This window comes from Cherax quadricarinatus, chromosome 38 (genome assembly GCF_038502225.1).
Source record: "Cherax quadricarinatus isolate ZL_2023a chromosome 38, ASM3850222v1, whole genome shotgun sequence".
Lineage (NCBI taxonomy): Eukaryota > Metazoa > Arthropoda > Malacostraca > Decapoda > Parastacidae > Cherax > Cherax quadricarinatus.
The window spans coordinates 10,097,851-10,123,322 of NC_091329.1; the positions used below are offsets into that span (position 1 = coordinate 10,097,851).

At 36.8% G+C, this 25,472-nt stretch overlaps 1 protein-coding gene across 6 annotated transcripts in view; it reads left to right on the plus strand.

The window, feature by feature from the left end:
• LOC128692845 (probable phosphorylase b kinase regulatory subunit beta) overlaps nt 1–25,472 on the plus strand; it is an 80,816-nt gene that overhangs the window by 36,690 nt on the left and 18,654 nt on the right. For 5 of the 6 annotated variants that reach the window (XR_011392892.1, XM_070092091.1, XM_070092093.1 and 2 more), the window contains 7 exons: nt 117–254; nt 1,160–1,347; nt 1,949–2,064; nt 2,646–2,788; nt 6,394–6,526; nt 21,722–21,864; nt 23,725–23,817. Coding sequence is in view for 5 of the 6 variants with exons in the window: in XM_070092091.1 (XP_069948192.1) it covers nt 117–254; nt 1,160–1,347; nt 1,949–2,064; nt 2,646–2,788; nt 6,394–6,526; nt 21,722–21,864; nt 23,725–23,817 (954 nt within the window). In the remaining variant the exon portion in view is untranslated. Of the gene's footprint in view, nt 1–116; nt 255–1,159; nt 1,348–1,948; nt 2,065–2,645; nt 2,789–6,393; nt 6,527–11,002; nt 11,143–21,721; nt 21,865–23,724; nt 23,818–25,472 lie in introns of all 6 variants that reach the window. The other variant, XM_070092092.1, reaches the window with a different exon arrangement.

Genomic DNA, 25,472 nt, shown 5'->3' on the forward strand with positions numbered 1-25,472 from the left:
TTTTCTTGCCACACTTCTATCAGTACTGTATTATAGTTTTAAACCATTCCTTTTCCTATCCTAGTCATCTTTATGATTTCAAGAATACTAACTTTTTTTGTTATAATATTTTTCAGACACCACATGAGGTAGAGCCAGTGCAGATTTGGCCGCCTAGAGAACTAGTTAAAGTTTACCAGAATCTTGGCGTCAGCGAAAAATTAGGTCTCCAGGGTCGTCCAACTCGACCCATTGGTGCGTTAGGGACAAGCAAGGTAATGCCATGATAATCTTGTGATGGTCATCCAATGGAACCTTATCATGACAGAATGAAGAGTAACCTTTCTAGACTCTAGACTCAATTTTAAAATGAATTTGTTTGTACTTGCTGTTGCTAACAAGATGACATGTCTATGCTTTATGTTACTCCATGATATTGGACTGTAATGTACTACTGTATGTAGAATGGTAGTTTATAAAAATGAGTAAAATTTGGGATACTTCGTCATCTCTCATGTGAACAAGTTACAGTATTAGTTACACAAGAATTACATCTAAGGAAAAATTACCAACAGATTTTGTAAATGTTTTGATATGATAGTGTGTTATAAAGTAACCTTGAATGCTAAATTGTGTCCTTTTCTGGGTGATTGTTTTGGAGATGGATTTTTCATACTGGCATATCCTTGTAATCCTTGCACATTTTGGCATGGAAACAACAAATAATACAGCCCACTCCTAATACATATATATGTATATATGTCAGTAGTATATGTATTTACCACATGCCCATACATAACCAGAAAATATTATGAATGCTCACACTTCCCAGAGAAAGCATGTACTGTGGATTTTGTAAGTTATTGTTCACATTTAGTGAATAATTTTGTTAGGTATGAATCGGTTTGACAATTAAAAAGTTTAACGTAAGCTAGCCGAGTAATCATATTTTTTTCAGAACGTATCTAGAAGATGTCTACAGATCCCTAAGAAATTCAGTTTAATATTTTAGCCTAAATATTATTGTTATGTGACATACTGTGACACTGATATAATCCTTTTATAAAACTGCTATTTTATAAAGATAATTTTCTTAATGATGATAGTAAAATATGCATCAGAATACTGAAATCTATTATGTACTATTAGAGTGCAGTACAATACCATGCTTTTTTGACAGATATATCGTGTATGTGGCCAGACAGTGCTGTGCTATCCTCTGGTGTTCGAAGTTAGTGACTTTTACCTCTCTCATGATATGGCTCTTCTTATTGACGACATTAAAACAGAACTGCACTTTGTTGGAAAATATTGGAGGTTATCAGGTCGCCCAACAGTTTGCATTCTCATAAGGGAAGAGCATATGAGGTATGTAAAGATGGGTTTCCTACAGATATATGGGAGGAGATTCAGGAAAACTGGTTAGCCAGACTTGAGTCCTGGAGGTGGGAAGTACAGTGCCTGCACTCTAAAGGAGGGGTTTGGGATATTAGCTGTTTAGAGGGATATCTGATTTGTTATATCTATGCACCTCTAGCAAGAGTGATAGTGTGAATGATGATGAAAGTGTTTCTATTTCAGGTCACCCTACCTTGGTGGGAGACACCAAGCATGTAAAAAAAAATCTGGGAGGGAGCAAGGGAAAAAAATTGCCATGACAATTAAATTCATAATAGCCTTTCTTGGATCTGTTTGCAAAATTTCTCCAGTCATGAAGCCTTTTCTCTTGAGTTTTGATGTACTTGGCTCAGACTGTGCTATTTTAGTTACTGTATATGTATTCTTTCTTGAATCCTTCCTCTGTAAGCTATGCGTGTTGTAAGAGCCAATTAAAATACTGGGAGCAAGGAGCTAGTAACCCCTTTCTGTATAAAAAGAAGAAAAGCTGTATAAAAAAATACTTTTTTGAGTCACCTTGCCTTGGTGGGAGGCAGCTGGTATGTTGAAAAAAAAAATTCTTATTTTCTAGGGATGTGCACTTTCGTGAGCTACTGGATTTATTAGCAATGCTGAAGACTGGATACTGCGACGGCCTCAAAATTCGTACCGGCAGACTGCAAAACCTCATTTCATCCTCTTGCATAGGTAACTATATTCTTGTGCATCATATCATAGGAAGAAATAAACACATGCAATTTCTCAGATTATCCACTATGAATTATGCTCATTAAAATATACATACTAAAATTTAGAGAAAGTCAGTTTTTTGTATTTCTGTTTTAGGGTTTCCATGGTAATCAAAGATTTACATTACAAGCTGTTGGAGTGTGAGCAGGGCAATATTTAGTGAAGGGATTTGGGGAAACTGTTTTTTTTTATATAGCTGGACTTGAGTACTGGAAATGGGAAGTACAATGCCTGCACTTTAAAGGAGGGGTTTGGGATATTGGCAGTTTGGAGGGATGTTATATATCTTAATATATGCTTCTAAAATGTTGTATCTAGGCACCTCTGCAAAGACACTGGTTATATATGAGTGAGGTGAAAGTGTTGAATGATGATGAAAGTATTTTCTTTTTAGGAATTTTCTTTCTTTTTGGGTCACCCTGCCTCGGTGGGAGACGGCCGACTTGTTGAAAAAAAAAATATTTTCTTTGCTTACTGTGCATGTTACATGTTAATTGTTGCATAGTTCTTGCTTCTATATAAGATTTTTTCCTCTTCAGAGCATCTGGACTTCATGAGTACCATGAATATTGACCTAGATATTACACCTTTTGAGCAGCTTCAACATGCCAGTATTGGGTATCAGTCTCTCACAGATGTTCCAACTGCCATCACTTACTCTGAGGATTCAATGAGCTTTAAGGTAAGATAAAACAGAAATTGAGAAAGTAAATTAATTTTAAATAGTGATAAAAAGACTCACGAAAACAGCTTTTATAGAGGTGCACAGTGTTTTGTTCACACTTACTGTCATAGCACGTGCTTATGAAGTACCTTTTTAATAGAATGCTACTAATATTTGTGTTCAAAAATATTCGAATGTGATCTTGCCTGAGTTTACTCACCTTGAAAGTTTTAAAGTAGTGACTGAGGCATGAAAACTTTTCTGTTCAGAGATTTACATGACTAAGAGAAAAAACAGGGCATTTAAGGTATGATAAAGTACAGTGAACCCCCGACTTACGATGGCCTCAACCTATGATAATACCAACTTACAATGCTTGTCAGCGTAAAAATTTGACCCCGACCTACACTGAAAAACTCTGCTTACATCATTCGTCCCGAACGCGGCCGTCTGGTCTGTCTGGCCTGAGCGCCTCAGCCGAGCTAGTGTGACATTGTTTACAAGCCAGGGCGGATGGTTGCACACATACATTCGATAAATTTTGTATTATTCCAGTGTTTTTAGTGCTTGTAACTGCTATATAAGCCACCATGGGCTTATCGAGAATACCGAGAAACAATTAACCTCAGAGGGTTAGCCACCCAGGATAACCCAAGAAAGTCAGTGTGTCATCGAGGACTGTCTGACTTATTTCCATTTGGGTCCTTAACCCTTTGACTGTTTCGGCCGTATATATACGTCTTACGAGGTACCGTGTTTGACATATATATACTCATAAACTCTAGCGGCTTCAAATCAAGCAGGAGAAAGCTGGTAGGCCCACATGTGAGAGAATGGGTCTGTGTGGTCAGTGTGCACCATATAAAAAAATCCTGGAGTACGCAGTGCACAATGAGAAAAAAAAAACTCCGACCGTTTTTTTTTTAATTAAAATGCCGACTTTGTGGTCTATTTTCGTATAGTATTTATGGTTGTATTCTCGTTTTCTTGGTTTCATTTGATAGAATGGAAAACATATTATAGAAATAGAGGTGAATTTGATTGATTTTACTATAAAAAGAATCTGGAAATAGAGCTCAAAGTAGGGGAAATGTTTGATTTTTGCTGATGTTCAAAAGTAAACAAATGATGTCATTGTCCAATAAATGTCCAACTAGCCATCCTAATATGCAGTCATGAATGGGTTGATGTTATTTATACAATTATTACAGTATTGCAGTAGTCTGCGTAACAGTAAATCTTCTACTTTTTGTTTGAATAAAAATTCAAAATAGAAAGCAAGAGTAATATCAGAGGGGCCTGGAGACATGACTGATGAACAAAGAAAATGTTATTTTAGAGCCAGGAATGTCTGCATTGTTCATTCTGGACCTTATTTTGAAATTGTCATATTTTTTAATTTTCGTGAAATTGGCCAAATTGCAAATTTCTGACCACGTTATTGAGTAGTTGAAATTGGTAAATGGGCAGTTTCTTGTACTCAATCGATAGAAAAAAACGGAGTTCTAAAGAAATAGCTGTAAGTTTGGTCAACTGGAACAATGGAATTAGCCGAAAATAGGGCTCAAAGTTTGCAATATCACCGATTTGTAAATATTGCCGAGGTCGCTAACTTTGCGAGAGCGTAATTCCGTCAGTTTTGCATCAAATTTCGGTTTTTGGTGTAATTACAATTGGGAAAAGATTCTCTATCATTTCATAAGAAAAAATAATTTTTTTTTTTTAAATTTGCGGCACCAGGAGACACCTCAGGATTGGGGGTTGCGACAGTCAAGGGGTTAATCTTGTGCCCCAGGATGCGACCTGCACCAGTCAACTAACACCCAGGTGAACAGAAAAAAATACTTGGAACTAGTGCTCATATAGGTGAATTTAAGGCCAACAAAGGTTGGTTTGAGATATTTAAGAATCGTAGTAGCATACACAGTGTGATAAGGCCTGTTCTGGAAGAAAATGCCAAACAGGACCTACATTACTCAGGAGGAAAATGCACTTCCAGGACACAGTGTCTCATCACTCATCACCACATCTTCAATAAAGGTAAGTGTCATTTATTCTTCACTTAGTACACTAGTACATGCACAATATATATTGTGCATGTATCCTTCTTTTTGTGTGTAGAAAAATGTATATTTCATGTGGTAAAAAAATTAATTTGATTTCCCTTATTTCTTATGGGGAAAATTAATTCGACTTGTGATAATTTCGTCTCACGATGTGCTCTCTGGAAAGGATTAATATCGTAAGTCGTGGGTCCACTGTACTCCCTTGTCTAGAGAAGATTGTGTAGTGAGATGTGCATGGCATGAAATATGCCATGTAGGGTATTTTATAACGTGAAGTGGCATAAAAGTCCTATTTCACGAACCTAACTTCCAGGTTATGTGAAGTCTTTTCATAATTAACTTATTCAAGTGACTCTAGGAAACCAGACGTGCTCATGTATATGTATATAATAGGGAGGAAGGTAGCACATGAGATGATGCTTGTTCCTTTTCTTGAATACAATAAAGGCAAAGGGCAAGGCTAAATTAAAGTCCTCCCCTATGTTCTGAGGAATAATGTCTGTAGTCATTATTAGAGCTGCTGCTCAACATTCTTCTGGTCTTTAAAGGGATTCTACATTGCCAATAAGATGAACACAGCAGTGTTAGGGGTGACTGACAGTTGGCACTTTTTAAATTTCCATTTGGAATGTAATTCATATCTATCTTTCGATGCACCGGCATATCCCACCAAAGCAGAGTGGCCCAAATAGAAAAACAGTTTCTCTTTTTAACTTTAGTATTGTATACAAGAGAAGGGGTTACTAGCCACTTGCTCCCAGCATTTTAGTCGCCTTGTACAACATGCATGGCCTATGGAGAAAGAATTCTGTTTCACTTTCCCATGGAGATAAGAGGAAATAAACAACAAGAACAAGAACTAGTAAGAAAATATAAGAAAACCCAGAGGGGTGTGTATATATATGCTTGTACATGCATGTGTAGTGTGACCTAAGTGTAAGTAGAAGTAGCAAGACGTACCTGAAATCTTGCATGTTTATGAGACAGAAAAAGACGCCAGCAATCCTACCATCATGTAAAACAATTACAGGCTTCCATTTTACACTCACTTGGCAGGACAGTAGTACCTTCCTGAGCAGTTGCTGTCTACGAAACCTACTTCCTATAATTCATATCTCTTTTATAAGTTATTACTGAGGGTTGAGTTACTAAAATGAAATTCAGCATTGGTATTTTCCTCACAGAGGCACATGTATGGAACATAGTAGGATATAGTGTTGTTCATGTCTGTGCACCTCTGGCATGATAGTGATAGTGTGAATGGTGGTGAAAGTGTTTCTTTTTTGGGTTACCTTGCCTTGGGAGACAGCCAGCATGTTAAAAAAAAATAGTCTTGTAGTATTAAGCGACAAGGAATAAGCCCTTAGTACGGGTTGTGATGGAAACCATGACTCTGTGGACTCAGTCTCATGTTCATCCTCATTCATTGGGAAATGGTGGGGGCAAGAATACTTAGTTTTAGCCACAGTCATTGGGAAATTATGCAGACTTGAGAATGCTTGTTTAGTCACAGTTATTGGGAAATTGATTAAGGTTAAAAGGTTTGTAATTCCACAGGATATGGGATTGCAACCTACTTCAGAAGTGCTTAATGTGCTGAGATCAGTTTCAACTCTACATGGTCAGACTCAGCTGCTGGGAATTCTTCTTCGTCGGGAAGGTCCAGACTTCCAGGTTGATGGTGTTTCAGGTTAGTTATATGGTGGGAGTTTACTATGTTCATATAGCTTTGTTTAAATATACATTGTGTAAAAATAAATAGATATGCTAGAAAAAGTTTTAATGTGTGATGACTTGTATGGTAGCGAATTTGATATTTATTGTCTGTATATATTCGAGACATAATAGGCGAGTAATATTTCAATTAGTGTACAGCAGGAATTTATATTATCTGAGTAGAAAAAACACTTGAAATTTTGTTACCAAGGTGTTGCAAATACCTGCTAAATTGTTTGTTAGTGATTAGAAATGATTACATGATTTTGTTCTAGCTCTGAAATATTATATTGAAACATGGAATAAACTGAGTTATTCTAAAATTTAAGTCTTGATAAGTGAGATACAGTACTTAAGGAACACACAGGTAAGTAAGGAGGAATGAGCAATATATAAGTGTATGAAAGATGAGGAGTGTGTTTCAGGTGAGTCATGGGAGACACTATCATTTGAAAATCAAGAGACAGATGACAGACTTGTTTCCATGACTGGAACAATACACATACAACCTGCACATGGAGAACCCTTGGCACTGCATATAGAAACTAGACCAGTTTTCTCTTAAAGGCTTTATACCTTTGTTTTGGTAATTTTTATTATTATCACACTGGCCGATTCCCACCAAGGCAGGGTGGCCCGAAAAAGAAAAACTTTCACCATCATTCACTCCATCACTGTCTTGCCAGAAGGGTGCTTTACACTACAGTTTTTAAACTGCAACATTAACACCCCTCCTTCAGAGTGCAGGCACTGTACTTCCCATCTCCAGGACTCAAGTCCAGCCTGCCGGTTTCCCTGAACCCCTTCATAAATGTTACTTTGCTCACACTCCAACAGCACGTCAAGTATTAAAAACCATTCGTCTCCATTCACTCCTATCAAACACGCTCATGCATACCTGCTGGAAATCCAAGCCCCTCGCACACAAAACCTCCTTTACCCCCTCTCTCCAACCTTTCCTAGGCCGACCCCTACCCCGTCTTCCTTCCACTACAGACTGATACACTCTTGAAGTCATTCTGTTTTGGTAATATTTCCTATAAGTGCTGGTAGAAAGTGTAAAATCTTGAACAGTGGATGTTGACAAGTGTTCTCTTTATTGTACCTATGGCACCCCTGCTTTTCAATGGGGTTTGGAAATTAGGATGATTTGATTTCAAAGAGTAAGGAAAAAACGAATTAGGAAAGTACCTTATCATTTTTTTACATTATTGTTCAGTATATAAATTGTGTACAAGCTTGATGTTGGCTGCAGATAATGCTTGCTGATGATCTCAGTGGATATATTATAACAAATATAGATCTTCCCCCATGCTTTAAACTTGAATTTTATAGGTTATTTTATCATTTGTTGTAAGTAGTAGGTTGGTAGACATCAACCTCCCAGGGAGGTACTTCCGTCCTGCCAAGTGAGTGTAAAATAGAAACCTGTAATTGTTTTACATGATGGTAGGATTTCTGGTGTCGTCTTCTTTTTTTTGTCTCATAAACATGCAAGATTTTGGGTATATCTTGCTACTTCTAATTACACTTGGGTCACACTACACATGCATGTACAAGCATATATATATATACAAACACACCCTTCTGGGCTTTTTTCTATTTTCTTACTAGTTCTTGTTTATTTCCTTCTATCTCCATGGGGAAGTGGAACAGAATTCTTGCTCCATAAGTCATGCGTGTCATAAGAGGCGACTAAAATGCCGGGAGCAAGGGGCTAGTAACCCCTCCTGTATACATTACTAAAGTTAAAAAGAGAAACTTTTGTTTTTCTCTTTGGCTCACCCTGCTTCGGTGGGATACGGCCAGTTTGTTGGAAGAGGAAGGTATCATTTGTTATTGTATCAGGAAACACTGGCTTCACAATAAATGGAATCTGCCTAAAATGACTAGTAGTCTTACTGATTGAAGTATACAAGTGAAAGTCAGGTATAAATGAAGGAGATATAAGTAAGAGTGCTGAGGATATCTAGCCAAGAAAGAACTTGCAACAGTGATGAATGGAAAAATCAGCCAATTTATTATGAAAGATAACACCTTGGACAAATATACGAGTAAGAAGGATCTGCCTAGCCTGGGTCAGTAGGCCTACTATAGTGCTTCTCTATTTTTATGTTAAGTTCTTCAGTGCAGGAATTATAGTTTACAGATTTGGGCTTAAAATGGTGATATACATTCAGGTTTGTATGGTATACAGTTATACTGCAGTTAATGGTAAGTAGTGCATATTATTATTATTTTTTTTTTTTTTTTTTTTTTTTGTGGTGGTGGGCTCTCTTAGTTTTGCTATATATTTTAAGCTGAAAATTCAGCCTATAATATTTCATAATTACATGCTTTGACTCTATAATACTGTATTTTGAAGATTCCATAAAAACAGGGCCACCCTCGTGAAAGAGGTTAGTTCTTAAGTAAAGGAAAGAAAGTGTCTGAGATATGTAAGGTTTTTATTATAATACTTCTTTATTTCTTTAATTTAGCTTCTGTTTACCTATTGTAATGTGGATAGTGCATACAAAATTCAGGAAAGACTGAATATGTTCAGTAGCACCAAGCAAAAATGAATATGCAAATACAACACCACAATATAAATTATTATTTTTTTATGATTATTATTATATTCTTGGGGAAATACTAAACCCATAAGGGTTATACAGTGTCTAGGGTATTGGGAGTGCTGGTGAAGGGCTTTTGGTCCAAGGAATTGAAGCTGCCCTCTTCTTAGCTCAAGCTTGATTGCTGCCCATTCCCTAGGCACTCTGTAACCTCTTTGGGTTTCGTGCTTCCACTTGATTATAAATAATAATTTTAATAATATACTGTATCAGCTTTTATAATGCAATGCCTTTAAAACAGATTGCTTGGTATCTCTGCCTAATGGGGTGTTTTACTGTATTTCAAGATCTGTTACTTCACTTCGAGTGTTAGAAAAAGGCATATACTGTACTGTACTGTAATAATAAAGCTTTATTGTACGCTGTAAATGTGCGTATGGTAGGGCCCAAACTTACAATGTTAATGCATTCCAGAAACTTCATTGTAAGTCGATTGTTCTGTACGTATGTACTTGAAACACATTTTCCCATAAGAAATATTGTAAAGTGAATTAATGTAATGCCATAATATTTCGGATCTAATTTCAATTAATATTTTTTAAAGAATTTGTATCCACTATTTTACATTTAGTATTGTTTCATTTCACTGACAAATAGAGGATGAGAGATAGTTTGTGAGAGTGTGGATGGGTGTGAGGGTTGGTGCTGAGGAAGTAAGTCACTTTGTCTGACTTTTGTGGGTTTTCCTAGTTCTCTACACATGCTGCTGTGTATGAAAATCTACATAACTGTATTTGTGTATACCCGAATAAACTTACTCGCTTATTTACTTAGTAGGTAGTGGGGGTGAGTAGGTGAGGGTGGATGTGTTGCATGAGGAAGGATGTTGTCATTGTGTAGTGTTTATCTCGATGCAAATGTTTACCGAAAATGTCCATGACAGAGCCAGAAAGACCACTGAGCCAACCCCCCTACCCCCCACCTCACCAACCTCCACCAGTCATCCCCCACACCAACCACAATGTAAATATTAAATCTTTTGGTCTTAACCAGTCTTTAACAAACAAACATAAGTACTTTATACATGCATAAAATGAACATAAACAAAGTCTGAGAAAACTATATAATTAATTCATCTTTAAGAAAATAATAAATATATGTAGTTACCCCTGTTGAAAGAGCTAGTCAGAATTCATAAGTAATTGATTGGTTCCAAAGTGCTAGTGTCACAAGTGCGAACCTCGTAAGTCGAGACCCTACTATATAATGTATATTAAATGTGTAAAAGGAGCATGGCAGTGTGTAGTCTCTCGTGGCACATCACCACTCTAATGTCAACACTATTAATACTGGTGGGGAGGGAGGTATTACTTTGGAAAGAGATTTTTTGTAAAACAAATTGCATTTTTTCCTTACACATTAATACTGTATCTCAAGTTGTTCAATTATATACTATATATAACTATTATATTCCTTCGTACAACCATGTATCATGTCAAAATAAATTTATTATTATTATTATTATTATTATTATTATAGAAAAATGTCTCACTGTATAAAACTTTGTTTCATGAATGTTTTATCAAGAACACGGCTTTCCTTTTAACAAGGACCTACTGTATTTACAGTAGCAATTTTCTATGATTTGTCATAATTAAACTATTTTTCCAAGTTCTTTATAAACTGTTGAAGGTTTGATTACCTGTTGACAAGAATAAGAATCTCTTGTGTAAATTATATAATTCAAGGTAAAGTTAACTATTAATTTAAAAGTGGTAAATAAATTATGACATAAATATGTTTCTCAGGATAGAATGGCTGAATGAGCTGCCATTGTTAAAAAAAAAAAAAATATTTACTAAGTAGAATATCTAGTAACTGGAATGAGGTTTTAGTGGTGGTGAGGCTGGAGAGGCTGCTGCAGGAGGTCAGCGAGTGCCACTTCTGGGGTGCCATGCGTCTAGCAGCTGCTACCCTCAACAAGCTCTACCCATCAGTGTCACACATCACAACTATTTTGGTGCAGGGGTGTCAGGTGACTGACTGTGGATGCCTTTGTGAATGGGACCTTCTTCTCAGTTTGTATGAATTTCTGCAGGGGATGATGGGAGGGGGACTTTCCTCTGCTAAAACTCTGCTGTTTTTCACACTTGATGCTTCAGTTTAAAATAAACACAGTTTACTTGGCTTTGACAGGTTATTTGCTAAGATGGCTTTTAATAGAAACCTGTTTGCATTAGCTTTTGCAAACTATGTTTATATATAGCTTTGAAATTGAGCACTGAGGCTTATCTGTTACCTTTGGTAAACATTGATTTTACTTGTGAAGTTATGCAAAAAAGTATTTTAAAATAACAGTCGGCTACAATGGAAATATTTCAAATTTTACACTACAGCAAAACAGCTCTGAGGTAATATTACTAAAGTTACTAAAATATTGGTTTGACTCTTGTAATAAATATTTGTTTTTATCTCAGTTATGAGGTTAAATTTTGTGAGTGGTGTGTAGCCGTTACAGTGTCATGGCTGAGGAATGTTAAGGTCACTGATGCTGACCTCTAGTTTCAAAACCCTCAACTTGCCTGCAGGGCATAGCTCAGTCAAGATGTAAAAGTCAAGTTGAAGAGACATGCTAGGATATGCTTGTTGTAAAGCCAACAAGCTGATAAGAAGACATTGGTGAAATAGAAAGCTTTATTATGACATTTTGCTTGAACAAACTTTATAAAGTTTATAGAGAGTACTGTACATGGTAAGTATAGGCTTATATATTGGGAAAATCAAGTGATGATGAGTCGTGAGGTACAACCCTGGTTATGTCAAGTCAGGAGGGTGATATTTGCTGAGGAGCATGTGAGCCAGGGGTAGCCCCCAACTGGAAACTAACCTGGTTCTGAGGGCTGGTGTCTGGTATAAATGGGAATTAATTCCATTCATTTTCTTCTTTTAATTTCTTTCCTTTTGAATTTCTTTCTAAGGGTTTTTAGAATCTACAACCCTGATTTTCTGAAAAATGAGTGCCACCGAGGTCTCCCATAGTTTGTATTTTCCTGCCACCTTCATATGGTATATTAGAAGGAAAGCACAGAAAATAATTAATACATTACTCCAAGAGTTGATACCAACAGTAAAGACATCTTAATATTCCATGGTATCCTAGAATGCTTCTAGGTTACTTAAGCCAATTACATCACTACCATCACCTCCACCACTATCAGAGACATTGGTAGGTCTAAGAGGTTTAACACCAGCCCTGAGAAGAAAGCAGGTATCTACACCATTCCTTGTAATTGCAATAAGGCATACACAAGTGAGATGGCAAGGGACTTGTCTACATTTATGTACAAACACAGATATACTTTCCCTTCCAATAACATCAACAATGCCTTTTTTTTTTTACATCATAACATGGCTTCACACCATATGGATTGGTCTAGAGTGAGCAAGGTTATCCAGAAAGAGTTGAGAACAGAAAATACCTGGAATTATCTTTCATTACCCAGAACCAGGAGAGTTTAAGGTTAGTGGGGCCCCTGACTCACGTGCTCCTCACCATACATTGCCTTCCTGACCAACATAGTGTGGTTCATACCTTATGATTCCTCATTTCCTTCTCTCCCCATTATATGTACACATACCTATGCCGGGAGCAATGGGCTAGTAACCCCTTCTCCAGTATACAATTACTAAAAAAGAGAAGAAGAAAAACTTTATAAAACTGGGTTGCTTAAATGTGCGTGGATGTAGTGCGGATGACAAGAAACAGATGATTGCTGATGTTATGAATGAAAAGAAGTTGGATGTCCTGGCCCTAAGCGAAACAAAGCTGAAGGGGGTAGGAGAGTTTCAGTGGGGGGAAATAAATGGGATTAAATCTGGAGTATCTGAGAGAGTTAGAGCAAAGGAAGGGGTAGCAGTAATGTTAAATGATCAATTATGGAAGGAGAAAAGAGAATATGAATGTGTAAATTCAAGAATTATGTGGATTAAAGTAAAGGTTGGATGCGAGAAGTGGGTCATAATAAGCGTGTATGCACCTGGAGAAGAGAGGAATGCAGAGGAGAGAGAGAGATTTTGGGAGATGTTAAGTGAATGTATAGGAGCCTTTGAACCAAGTGAGAGAGTAATTGTGGTAGGGGACTTGAATGCTAAAGTAGGAGAAACTTTTAGAGAGGGTGTGGTAGGTAAGTTTGGGGTGCCAGGTGTAAATGATAATGGGAGCCCTTTGATTGAACTTTGTATAGAAAGGGGTTTAGTTATAGGTAATACATATTTTAAGAAAAAGAGGATAAATAAGTATACACGATATGATGTAGGGCGAAATGACAGTAGTTTGTTGGATTATGTATTGGTAGATAAAAGACTGTTGAGTAGACTTCAGGATGTACATGTTTATAGAGGGGCCACAGATATATCAGATCACTTTCTAGTTGTAGCTACACTGAGAGTAAAAGGTAGATGGGATACAAGGAGAATAGAAGCATCAGGGAAGAGAGAGGTGAAGGTTTATAAACTAAAAGAGGAGGCAGTTAGGGTAAGATATAAACAGCTATTGGAGGATAGATGGGCTAATGAGAGCATAGGCAATGGGGTCGAAGAGGTATGGGGTAGGTTTAAAAATGTAGTGTTAGAGTGTTCAGCAGAAGTTTGTGGTTACAGGAAAGTGGGTGCAGGAGGGAAGAGGAGCGATTGGTGGAATGATGATGTAAAGAGAGTAGTAAGGGAGAAAAAGTTAGCATATGAGAAGTTTTTACAAAGTAGAAGTGATGCAAGGAGGGAAGAGTATATGGAGAAAAAGAGAGAAGTTAAGAGAGTGGTGAAGCAATGTAAAAAGAGAGCAAATGAGAGAGTGGGTGAGATGTTATCAACAAATTTTGTTGAAAATAAGAAAAAGTTTTGGAGTGAGATTAACAAGTTAAGAAAGCCTAGAGAACAAATGGATTTGTCAGTTAAAAATAGGAGAGGAGAGTTATTAAATGGAGAGTTAGAGGTATTGGGAAGATGGAGGGAATATTTTGAGGAATTGTTAAATGTTGATGAAGATAGGGAAGCTGTGATTTCGTGTATAGGGCAAGGAGGAATAACATCTTGTAGGAGTGAGGAAGAGCCAGTTGTGAGTGTGGGGGAAGTTCGTGAGGCAGTAGGTAAAATGAAAGGGGGTAAGGCAGCCGGGATTGATGGGATAAAGATAGAAATGTTAAAAGCAGGTGGGGATATAGTTTTGGAGTGGTTGGTGCAATTATTTAATAAATGTATGGAAGAGGGTAAGGTACCTAGGGATTGGCAGAGAGCATGCATAGTTCCTTTGTATAAAGGCAAAGGGGATAAAAGAGAGTGCAAAAATTATAGGGGGATAAGTCTGTTGAGTGTACCTGGTAAAGTGTATGGTAGAGTTATAATTGAAAGAATTAAGAGTAAGACGGAGAATAGGATAGCAGATGAACAAGGAGGCTTTAGGAAAGGTAGGGGGTGTGTGGACCAGGTGTTTACAGTGAAACATATAAGTGAACAGTATTTAGATAAGGCTAAAGAGGTCTTTGTGGCATTTATGGATTTGGAAAAGGCGTATGACAGGGTGGATAGGGGGGCAATGTGGCAGATGTTGCAAGTGTATGGTGTAGGAGGTAGGTTACTGAAAGCAGTGAAGAGTTTTTACGAGGATAGTGAGGCTCAAGTTAGAGTATGTAGGAAAGAGGGAAATTTTTTCCCAGTAAAAGTAGGCCTTAGACAAGGATGTGTGATGTCACCGTGGTTGTTTAATATATTTATAGATGGGGTTGTAAGAGAAGTAAATGCGAGGGTCTTGGCAAGAGGCGTGGAGTTAAAAGATAAAGAATCACACACAAAGTGGGAGTTGTCACAGCTGCTCTTTGCTGATGACACTGTGCTCTTGGGAGATTCTGAAGAGAAGTTGCAGAGATTGGTGGATGAATTTGGTAGGGTGTGCAAAAGAAGAAAATTAAAGGTGAATACAGGAAAGAGTAAGGTTATGAGGATAACAAAAAGATTAGGTGATGAAAGATTGAATATCAGATTGGAGGGAGAGAGTATGGAGGAGGTGAACGTATTCAGATATTTGGGAGTGGACGTGTCAGCGGATGGGTCTATGAAAGATGAGGTGAATCATAGAATTGATGAGGGAAAAAGAGTGAGTGGTGCACTTAGGAGTCTGTGGAGACAAAGAACTTTGTCCTTGGAGGCAAAGAGGGGAATGTATGAGAGTATAGTTTTACCAACGCTCTTATATGGGTGTGAAGCGTGGGTGATGAATGTTGCAGCGAGGAGAAGGCTGGAGGCAGTGGAGATGTCATGTCTGAGGGCAATGTGTGGTGTGAATATAATGCAGAGAATTCGTAGTTTGGAAGTTAGGAGGAGGTGCGGGATTACCAAAACTGTTGTCCAGAGGGCTGAGGAAGGGTTGTTGAGGTGGTTCGGACATGTAGAGAGAATGGAGCGAAACAGAATGACTTCAAGAGTGTATCAGTCTGTAGTGGAAGGAAGGCGGGGTAGGGGTCGGCCTAGGAAGGGTTGGAGGGAGGGGGTAAAGGAGGTTTTGTGTGCGAGGGGCTTGGACTTCCAGCAGGCATGCATGAGCGTGTTTGATAGGAGTGAATGGAGACAAATGGTTTTTAATACATGACGTGCTGTTGGAGTGTGAGCAAAGTAACATTTATGAAGGGATTCAGGGAAACCGGCAGGCCGGACTTGAGTCCTGGAGATGGGAAGTACAGTGCCTGCACTCTGAAGGAGGGGTGTTAATGTTGCAGTTTAAAAACTGTAGTGTAGAGCACCCTTCTGGCAAGACAGTGATGGAGTGAATGATGGTGAAAGTTTTTCTTTTTCGGGCCACCCTGCCTTGGTGGGAATCGGCCGGTGTGATAATAAAAATAAAAAAATACCTATGCTTATCATGTATTCCCTATACATTTGAAAAAGCTTGATCTCCAAGTAAAATGTTTCTCCATAACAGTTTCTGTTCTGCCAAGTTATCTTTTTATCATTTTCTCATTTGTTTGAATCACTATTCTCCATTGTTTCTAGTCTTTGGTGTTTACTTTCTATGCACTCATCTCAGTCATATTGTTTTTCTATTAAAATTGTCTTCTCTGGTATCATTCTTCTTTTTTCTTTCAGTTTATCTTTTAACTCGTAAACGGTCCAAACATATATATACGTTTTTTCAACATTTGAAAGTATGTAAAAAAGTAGATCTTCTGTTTTTTTTTTGTACATTTGAAAACATGTAAAAAAACTTTCATCTACTTTTTTTTTGTTATATTTGAAAATATTTAAAAAAAACGTCGATCTACTTTTGGAGGACTACGCATGTGAATGTAGATCTGCTTGGACCGTTTACGGGTTAAAACACACTTTTTAAGTCTCTCTGCTTGACATGGCCAGAAAATTTTTTTGCAAATTCCCTTGCATTTTTTTACTCATACATTATTTCTAATTTTCCCCTTTTATAAAAGAACATATGTCTGGAGTATCACAAACTAACTTTGTATGAGTTGGTTCACATTCTCAAATCAAGCTCCCAGCTGTGAGGTATTTCTGGTATTCAGTGTACACACCTTCAGATCCTACTCTGAGATTTGAGGAATACAGTATTCTTCTAGTAGTAAGCCAGAATTGTGGATTTCTTTCTTCTTTCAACACACCGGCCATATCCCACTGAGGCGGGGTGGCCCAAAAAGTAAAACAGAAGTTTCTCCTTTTACATTTAGTAATATATACAGGAGAAGGGGTTACTAGCCCCTTGCTCCCGGCATTTTAGTCGCCTCTTACAACACTCATGGCTTACGGAGGAAGAATTCTGTTCCACTACCCCATGAAGAAGTTGTGGATTTATGCACTGCTTTTAAATCTTGAGACCCTTGCTGTTGGACATATTGTATCTCAACTGGGAGCTGGATATGAGGGAGAGTACCTGTACATGAATCTTTGTAGGTCCTGAACATTTCATCTTTCTGACATTGTTTGTACTATTAACCTACATCTAGCATTTAAATTTTTCTACAGAGCTTATTCATATAGAGATACAGGCCATTCTACAGGTGTATTTTTAATTTAAGTAACTGCAGTGATTCAGTATAGTCTAGTACGTATTGTATACATAATGAATAATGATTTAACACGTGGTCTAAAGCAAAAAGCCTTTTCACTTAAATTTAGTGTGTGCAGGCTATAGATGCACATGATTGCATAGTACAGAGGTCAGAGAAAAGTTCCTAGTGTAGGCAGGGGAAAGGATGATGCACTCAAGGTATGGGAAAAAGATATTAAGTATAAACAAACCAGAGTAGGGTTTGAACTCCACCAGTACTGTGGTTTGTTTGAAATTGTATTATGATTTAATGAGTCATTAAGTATAAGTTTGTGATTAACATCGAGACTGATGTACACAAAGAACATCTCCACAGTGTGTTCAGACCATTTTGAAGAGAAATTATAGCCACTGTTCAGATCAGAATGAAGTATTAAATTCAAGATAACCTTGGGTTATCAGTATACCCGATAATCCTGGGTTATCGTACATCTCCCAAGTACAAATAGCAAGTGCATCTGTCTCGCACTCAGCAGGAGGAGGATCAAGCCTCCACCATGTCTTGCACTGAATGATCCACATGAGTTTAGAGCACAACATGAATTATTTAAGACCTGATATTCCTACGATATCTTCAGCAAAATTCATTGGTAACTTTTAACCATCAACATTCCAGTGCATGACTTCCTTAAGCCCATAGCAACTCCTCCACCATATAAAAAAAAAAAATTCATTATCTTCTTAAACTTGTTCCGAGTCCTCAGTATTCTGTACAAGCCTTGTCTTTGTTTTTATGGAAATAATCTTAGAAGCTTGTGTCGTTCTAATTAATATGCAATAATTACCATGACTGGTCTAATGTTTTGTGAGTTTTTTTGTGGTCACTTACAAAATATCTGTTAATAATCTTGCTTAAATGAAATGTGGACTGCATTAATTAACAGTGCATGAATAGAGTTAGACCCAGATCTAGAACAGATCTATCTGGTGTACTAAAATAAATCTGAAGTAAATTTGAAACTGTGTTAATGTCTTGAGTACAAAATTTCTAATTTGGGGTTAAGGCCGTGAAGTTTAAAATGTTGTGATGAAAGTAGTATAGTTTATTTTTTAATAAGTTGAACCAGTAAATAAAAAAGTTTTATAACTGTTGCAATAAATTCCTTCAACTTTAGGATAGTATTTTCCATAGTTGTTATAAGAAAAATTATATTAAATAATTTTGTTAATTTTAAAATTTAACCCTTTGACTGTCATTCTATGTCGCTCAATTTTTGAAAAAAAAAATTATTTTTTCTTATGAAATGATAGAGAATCTTTTCCCGATGGTAAAGACACCAAAAGTTCGAAATTTGGTCGAAAACTCGTGGAATTATGCTCCCGCGAAGTTAGCGGTCTCGGCGACATATGCGTATCGGCGATTTCGCCGACTTTGAGCCCTATTTTCAGCCAATTCCATTGTTCCAGTTGACCAAACTCATAGCTATTTCTTTAGAACTCCATTTTATCTATCAGCTGAGTATAAGAAACCTCCCATTTACTAATTTGGACTACCCAATATGGTGGTCAGAAATTGGCAATTTGGCCAATTTCACGCAAAATAAAAAAGATGCCAATTTCAAAATAGGGTCCAGAATAAACAAGGTAGACATTCGTGGCACTAAAATAACATATGCTCTGTTCATTAGTCACATCTCTAGGCCCCTCTTATAGTATTATTGCTTTCTATTTTGATTTTTTATTCATACAAAAAAATACAAAATTTACTGTTATGCAGACGACTGCATTATTGTAAAAATGGTATAAATAATATCAGTGCACTAGTGAAAGAATATTAGACTCCCCAGTTGACGTGTATTGGACGTGTGGTGTGATTTATTTACTCTTGAACATTGGTAAAAATCGAACATTTCCGCTACTTTGAGCTCAGTTTCAAGGTCGTTTTCATCGTAAAAGTAATGAAAATCATCTCTATTTCTGTAATATGTTTTCCATTTTATCACCTAAGACCATGAAAACGCGAATACAATGATAAATACTATACGAAAATACACCTCAAAGTCGGTGTTTTATTCCAAAAAAACGATCAGAGTTTTTTTTTTCTCATTACGCAATGTGTGCTGCAGGATTTTTTTTATGTGGTGCACACTGACCACACAGACCCATTCTCTCACATGTGGGCCTACCAGCTTTCTCCCACTTGATTTGAAGCCGCTAGAATTATTGAGTATATATACGTCAGAAACATTGGCTCGTAAGACGTATTTATACGTCGAAAACAGTCAAAGGGTTAACAAACAAAATTTTTATCAGTAAAGATGACTGAACTAAACCTTAGAATTTTTTATTTTTCTTTAAATACTTTTGGTTAAATTTCTACTCACTGATTAAGGATCAAGTGCCAGGAGTTACAATTAGTTGCATTTAGCCTTGCTGCAAACACCTCATTAAATTCTGCATGAAATTATGGGTGATATTCAATAATGTACTGTATAATACTGAACTATTTATTTTAGGCTAGGTTAGATTGGTTTACGTTAGGTAACATAAACCCATTATGACATATGTTTAATCACAAAAAAACGAATGCAAAACATTTGGCAATGTGGTTGCTGAGCGTAACCAGGAAGCATTAAAATTTGCACATGCATCACTTTCTCTCAAGAGAGGGCTACTGGGTGTTCAAAATATAGAGGTGTTCAACCTCCAGTCACTACATGACTGCTTCTCTGATTAAAAAACAAAAAATGGTCAACAAGTTAACAAGTTTCAAGATAATTTTTTTCTTACAAGAAAGAAAACAGAGTAAACCTTGTTATACCTGGTATTCAAATGAACAGAAATATCCATGTTAGAGAGTTATCATGTACATTACACTAGCTAGGGCATGAGGTAAGCCTGTTCAATGTCCAGATTTTATTATTTTTATTATTAACACATCAGCTGTTTCCCACCAAGGTAGGGTGGCCCAAAAAAGAAAAACTTTCATCATCATTCATTCCATCACTGTCTTGCCAGAGGTGTGCTTTCAGTACTGTTATAAAACTGCAACATTAACACCCCTCCTTCAGAGTGCAGGCACTATACATCCCATCTCCAGGACTCAAATTCGGCCTGCCGGTTTCCCTGAATCCCATCATAAATGTTACCTTGCTCACACTCCAACAGCACATCAGAATCCCTGCCTGAAACAAGAGTGTGAAGTAGCAGGAAGCAATGGCTGACTGCCATTACTTCTCTCTATTTCCTTTTTTTAAACACACTGAAAATTTACATCTAAGGTAGGGTGAGCCAGTGAAGGAAACACTTCCCCCATCTTTCATTCTCTAGCTGTCTTTCGGGAAGGGCACAAGCATCACAATTCAAATCAACCTCCGAACTGCAACATCACCACCCATCCTGAAAGTGCAGGTACTGTACTGTCCGCCTAAAGAACTCAAGTTCAGTTAACTGGTTTCCTTGAATTCCTATTTATGGTGCTAGGAAATCTTTGTCATTTAATTATATGTAGGTAAGTCTCTTCTTTTCCTCCTATCAGCCAGTAAAGGCATATCTAATACCTTCAGCCTTTCTTTGTAGCTCGTAACTCATATATTTGTATTCTGGTAGTCGTTTTGTAGTTCATCTTTGACTATTTTTGATGTTTGTGATTTTTAGATGTGGGCACCATAATACTGCTGCATATAAATTTAGATCTAATAAATGTTGTCATCAGTTTCTTAAGCATTTCCCTGTCCACATGTTAAGGTTATTTGAATTTGGCCATTGTCACAGAGGACTTTCTTCCATTACTAGGATCGTCTGGTGAAAACTTTCTCATTGATGCAGTTAATAAGGTATGAAGAAATTAGAAGATAGTGTGGTGGTATAGAAGATATAATTTAAAAAGGAAAAATGGTGTTAGTGAGGTGGTAACTTGTATATACTAACATGTTTGACTTGACCAAATGACAACTAAGAAAAATTCTCTTCGGTGATTTCTTTCGACTAATAGAACTAAGTTGTAATTCACTATGCAGCTTCAGTGACAGGCAGAAATAACAATTATAATATGATTGGAAATTAATTAACAAGTATACCTAAGGGTATACTGCAATTATTATAGAATTGAAAAACCATTTGGGAATGGTGAGTAGTAAGAAAGATAGGATGGAGATTAAATATCGAGAGATTAAGTTTCCAAGGAATACCAGCTCTCTTTGGAAAACAAATGATCATGTTGAGGAAGAGACTTTGTGTTGGCATAACTTTTCTTCTCCACAGTGTTATGTCCAGCATTGCTAGGGTTTTCTTGCCCTTCCTGCCGAGAAAATGTTCTAATTTAGCATAATGTGTAAAAAATATAGTAGTCAAAATAACATTATAAGACTCTTGACATAAAAGTTACCTGGAAAATTCCTGTGTATGGTATGGCAGTGGTGCTTGAGCTCATTGTAGATAGCGGTGTGATAGGGTGCTTGTGTACCAACTTCTAGATAGTTTTTTTCAACTACATCTGTACCTGTCTGCTTAACTGAAAACCATTTATTATTTTATATGCATGCTGCCCTTCCCTGCCTTTCATCAGTAAACGACCGCCTATGCGCCCTGCTCCGTCAAGCTTCCTCCCTTCGATACTGGGCTGCTGTGCGAGAGTGTACGGCATTACTCGCCAAGGAGGTGGAGTCAATCTCACCTTACATCACTACTGTATTAGTTTCAGGAAAACAGGTAATGCTCGGTACAGGGATACATTATGGATAGGTTTAGAAGCGCTCAATTTGTCACATTTGTCTGTTATGTAGTGCTAAATATATTGATTGTGAGTACCTTGTACAGATTTATATAGATTTGTAGCACATTAATTGTTAGCAAAACTTAATTGGATTGTAATTTAGGGAATTTTATGCAGCATGTACTATTTTTGTAAAACAAAACTGTGGCTGTACTGTATTGTTATTTGTGATGCAAAAGATGAAGAATCTATTCTTGTTCACAAGCAAACAATAATGATAGTGCTCAGGTGGTAATAAAATTGGCAGTTTTTTCCACATTATGGTGTTTTACAAGATTGGATCACTTTGGTGATACATATGGTACTGCAGATGGGTCACATAAAAGATTTACCTTACTTTGTAATTACACAGCAGTCATTTTGTTTTAATATATGATGTACTAGTTGTGATACTATATTAAGTAAAAATTAGTTTTGAGCATCTAGTTTACTTACCACCATTTTATACAAAGCTCACATCATACAGCACAGTACACTGAAAGACAGTTAAGATAGCTTGAAGTTGTTTACTCCTACCAAGGCAAGGCTTACATATACTGCCACCTGGGGAATGGGCATGATGTATGTGTATATATATACACACACACCATTTATAATGAGCTCAAACATAATTTATATTAGCAAACATCTTTGATCTTGTTTGCCAAATTTATATAAAATAAAATCTGTGTGCTTCTTGTCTCACCAAGGGGCAAGAAGCATAGTACTTATAGTATCAGACAGACTGGTGTGTACTTCAACACTAAAATCATCAAACACACAATCCATAAGAAGGCACAAGAAAAAAACATCACTCAGTGTGTTAAACATTTTAGCCACAGCATACACTGAGAACACACATCCTTTCCACAAAAGAAAACCTAACTGAATCAGCTGTCATTGCAGCAGCATTAAATTTTAACCTCTCCTGGAACAGTGGAAACCTGATGCTATTTCAGCACTGGCAGCTAGGTCACCTGTTCAGAGCTTGCCTCTAGAGCATATCACTTGTGTTTTATAATCCACTTCTTTCACATTGTTTCATCTGCTTGAAGAGGGTCTCAGAACCAAGATAGAAATAAACAGGTATCTGTCAGTCTAGTTTCTTCTAAAGTAGGGTTCATTTTAAATTAACCTGTACTAGCATATTTATGGTCTTTATGCTTTGCAATTCTTCCAAGGGGGTGGTTTCTTTCATGCTAGTGAAGGGATCAGGATCCATGGAATTAGTACTACCCCTCCTTTTCTCTTGGATCAAACTTGATCTTCCTCCATTCCCCAAGTGCTGTATGATCCATACAGGTCTAGCACTTCCTTATATATATATAATAATACTAATGCTTTGTAAATTCAGTTCAGTGTTTGCGTTAGCTTTCCATTCATTCAGTGTTTAGTAGATAATTTACTGGTATTGATGAGGGGTTATAGTGCTGTATTGCTTAAGCTTCATGTGAGCCTCCTCATGATTACTCTCACAAGTGTTCACTGCTCCTCAAGACTAATATTACTAAGTAGTATAACAAAAAACAGTTAACCCTCATTGTTTGGAATGATACAGCAGTGTTTGGTTTAGATGCATGTATTATCTTGTAGATGCACATTTCCTTGACTTGTTTGTTAAGTAAAATACTGTATAGTTATTGCATTTTAACAACTTCTTGAATTTCAAAAAATGTTTGATTACATTATTTCATTGGCTTAAAAACTGCAAAACAGGAATATCCACAGCATTCAGTATCTAAATAGGAAAATAGTCTAGAAGTATCCGAGATATATGTACTAGTGCTGTTGTGTAATTATTTGTTACTTGCTTTCAGTTAACAGCTGGTTATGGCAATGATGAGATACTTCTCGACAAACCAGTCCAACCTGCTGAAATACACGATCTTTTCTACACTCCAGCACTTCAGGCAGGTTACTCCTACCATATTTCCTGTAGTTTTTCTTATTCTTTCCTAATTAATATCTGTAGAAGTATTCAAAACTTGCCTCTCCTCACTTAACAATGGAATTCCATTCCTAAGACTACATCAGTGAATGAATTTGTCGCTAAGTGAAGAGCATACTATAATGGTGGTGGGTTTGTGTCAGCCACCTCTGATATTGTTTTAATGTCACCTTTGCACCATTTATAACATTTCTGGTATATTTTTAAGTGTTTATACAGTAGTGTAATAAACAGAATAGAGGAAATCAGCTCAAATATACATTATTTAGGCATGTAAACTGGTCAGAGAGCCTGTCGTAAGTCCAAGTCATCGGTAAGCGAGTACGTCGCTAAGTGAGGACAGGCTGTATACTAAAAATATGTTTGTAGGCTCCTCTTTAATAGTTTTTTCCAATTTTTTTCTAGAGCTTCATAAGATGCAAAAATTTAGTATATAGCAGTGTTGCATAAGGACATAGAGTGTATGTGAAGTTGGGGTAACTGTTGGCCCTATAGTGAGTCATAACAGGAGCAACCACTGGCTTACCAGAAAGGGATAGTGTACTTCCTCTCAGCAGTACTGACATGAGTGACTGAGGCCAGCTGTTGTTCTAGTGTTCATAGTAGAGAGTTTTCTTTGACATTTGAAGAGGAATTGCAAATATAATTTCCTAAGAGATGGAAAATGAATTTTTATCTGCAGTTGTGTCTATTGTCAAGATCTGTGCTTTAATTTTCTTCCTTGTAGCTAATTAAAATTTAGGATTGAAAGATTTTTGGAATTACACTTTATTTAATAAAAAAATAGGCTGGAGGCAGTGGCAGTGTCATGTTTGAGAGCAATATATGGTGTGAACAAAATAAGAATGACAGTTTTGAAAGCTATTAGCCTGAGTATCCAGTATGTTTGTTTTGGTGTGTTAAATCAAAATAAGTGGAGACAAGTGTTTTTTTATTTGATACACTATTGCAGCATGAGCAAGATATTATATCTGCAAACTTGATTTCTGGAGATGGGTAGTACAGTGTGGGTGTCACAATTTGATGGAACATTTGAATTGTGATACGTGTGTACTTTTGGAAAATCACCTTGAGGAGGAGTGATGGTGAATGCATTTTCAATCTTTGGATCACTCTGCCTTGGTGGGAAACATCTGATGTAATAAATATGCATATAATGTAAAGGTAAATCACTCAAATATTATAGTTTGAAAAATACTGTAGACAAGAAATACTGTGAAGCTGAATATTTTTATCCTTAGGCTGGTACATGAAGAGTAAGTTAGTGGAAATTAACGTCAGGTCAACTGATGTAACCTGTCAACCTTCTGACAAATTATACCTTCACTCTCCCTACTATGTGGTCAAACTTTGGTGTTGCTTCTGTCATAGGATAAAGTATTACCATATTTTTTATACAGTAGCTACAGTTAGTGTAGTGAATTAATTAATCTCTTCTTTAGTTTTATATCTTTTTTCTTTCCAAAATGTGAATTTTCTGGGGGATTTACAAGTGTCATTTCATTTTATATTTTTTAATATTCAGTTTGTACATTGTTTATCTGAAATGTATTTGTAAGTATCAAGAATCAGTTATTAGCATTAGCAAGAGTTTCCAATTACTGAATAACACAGTGC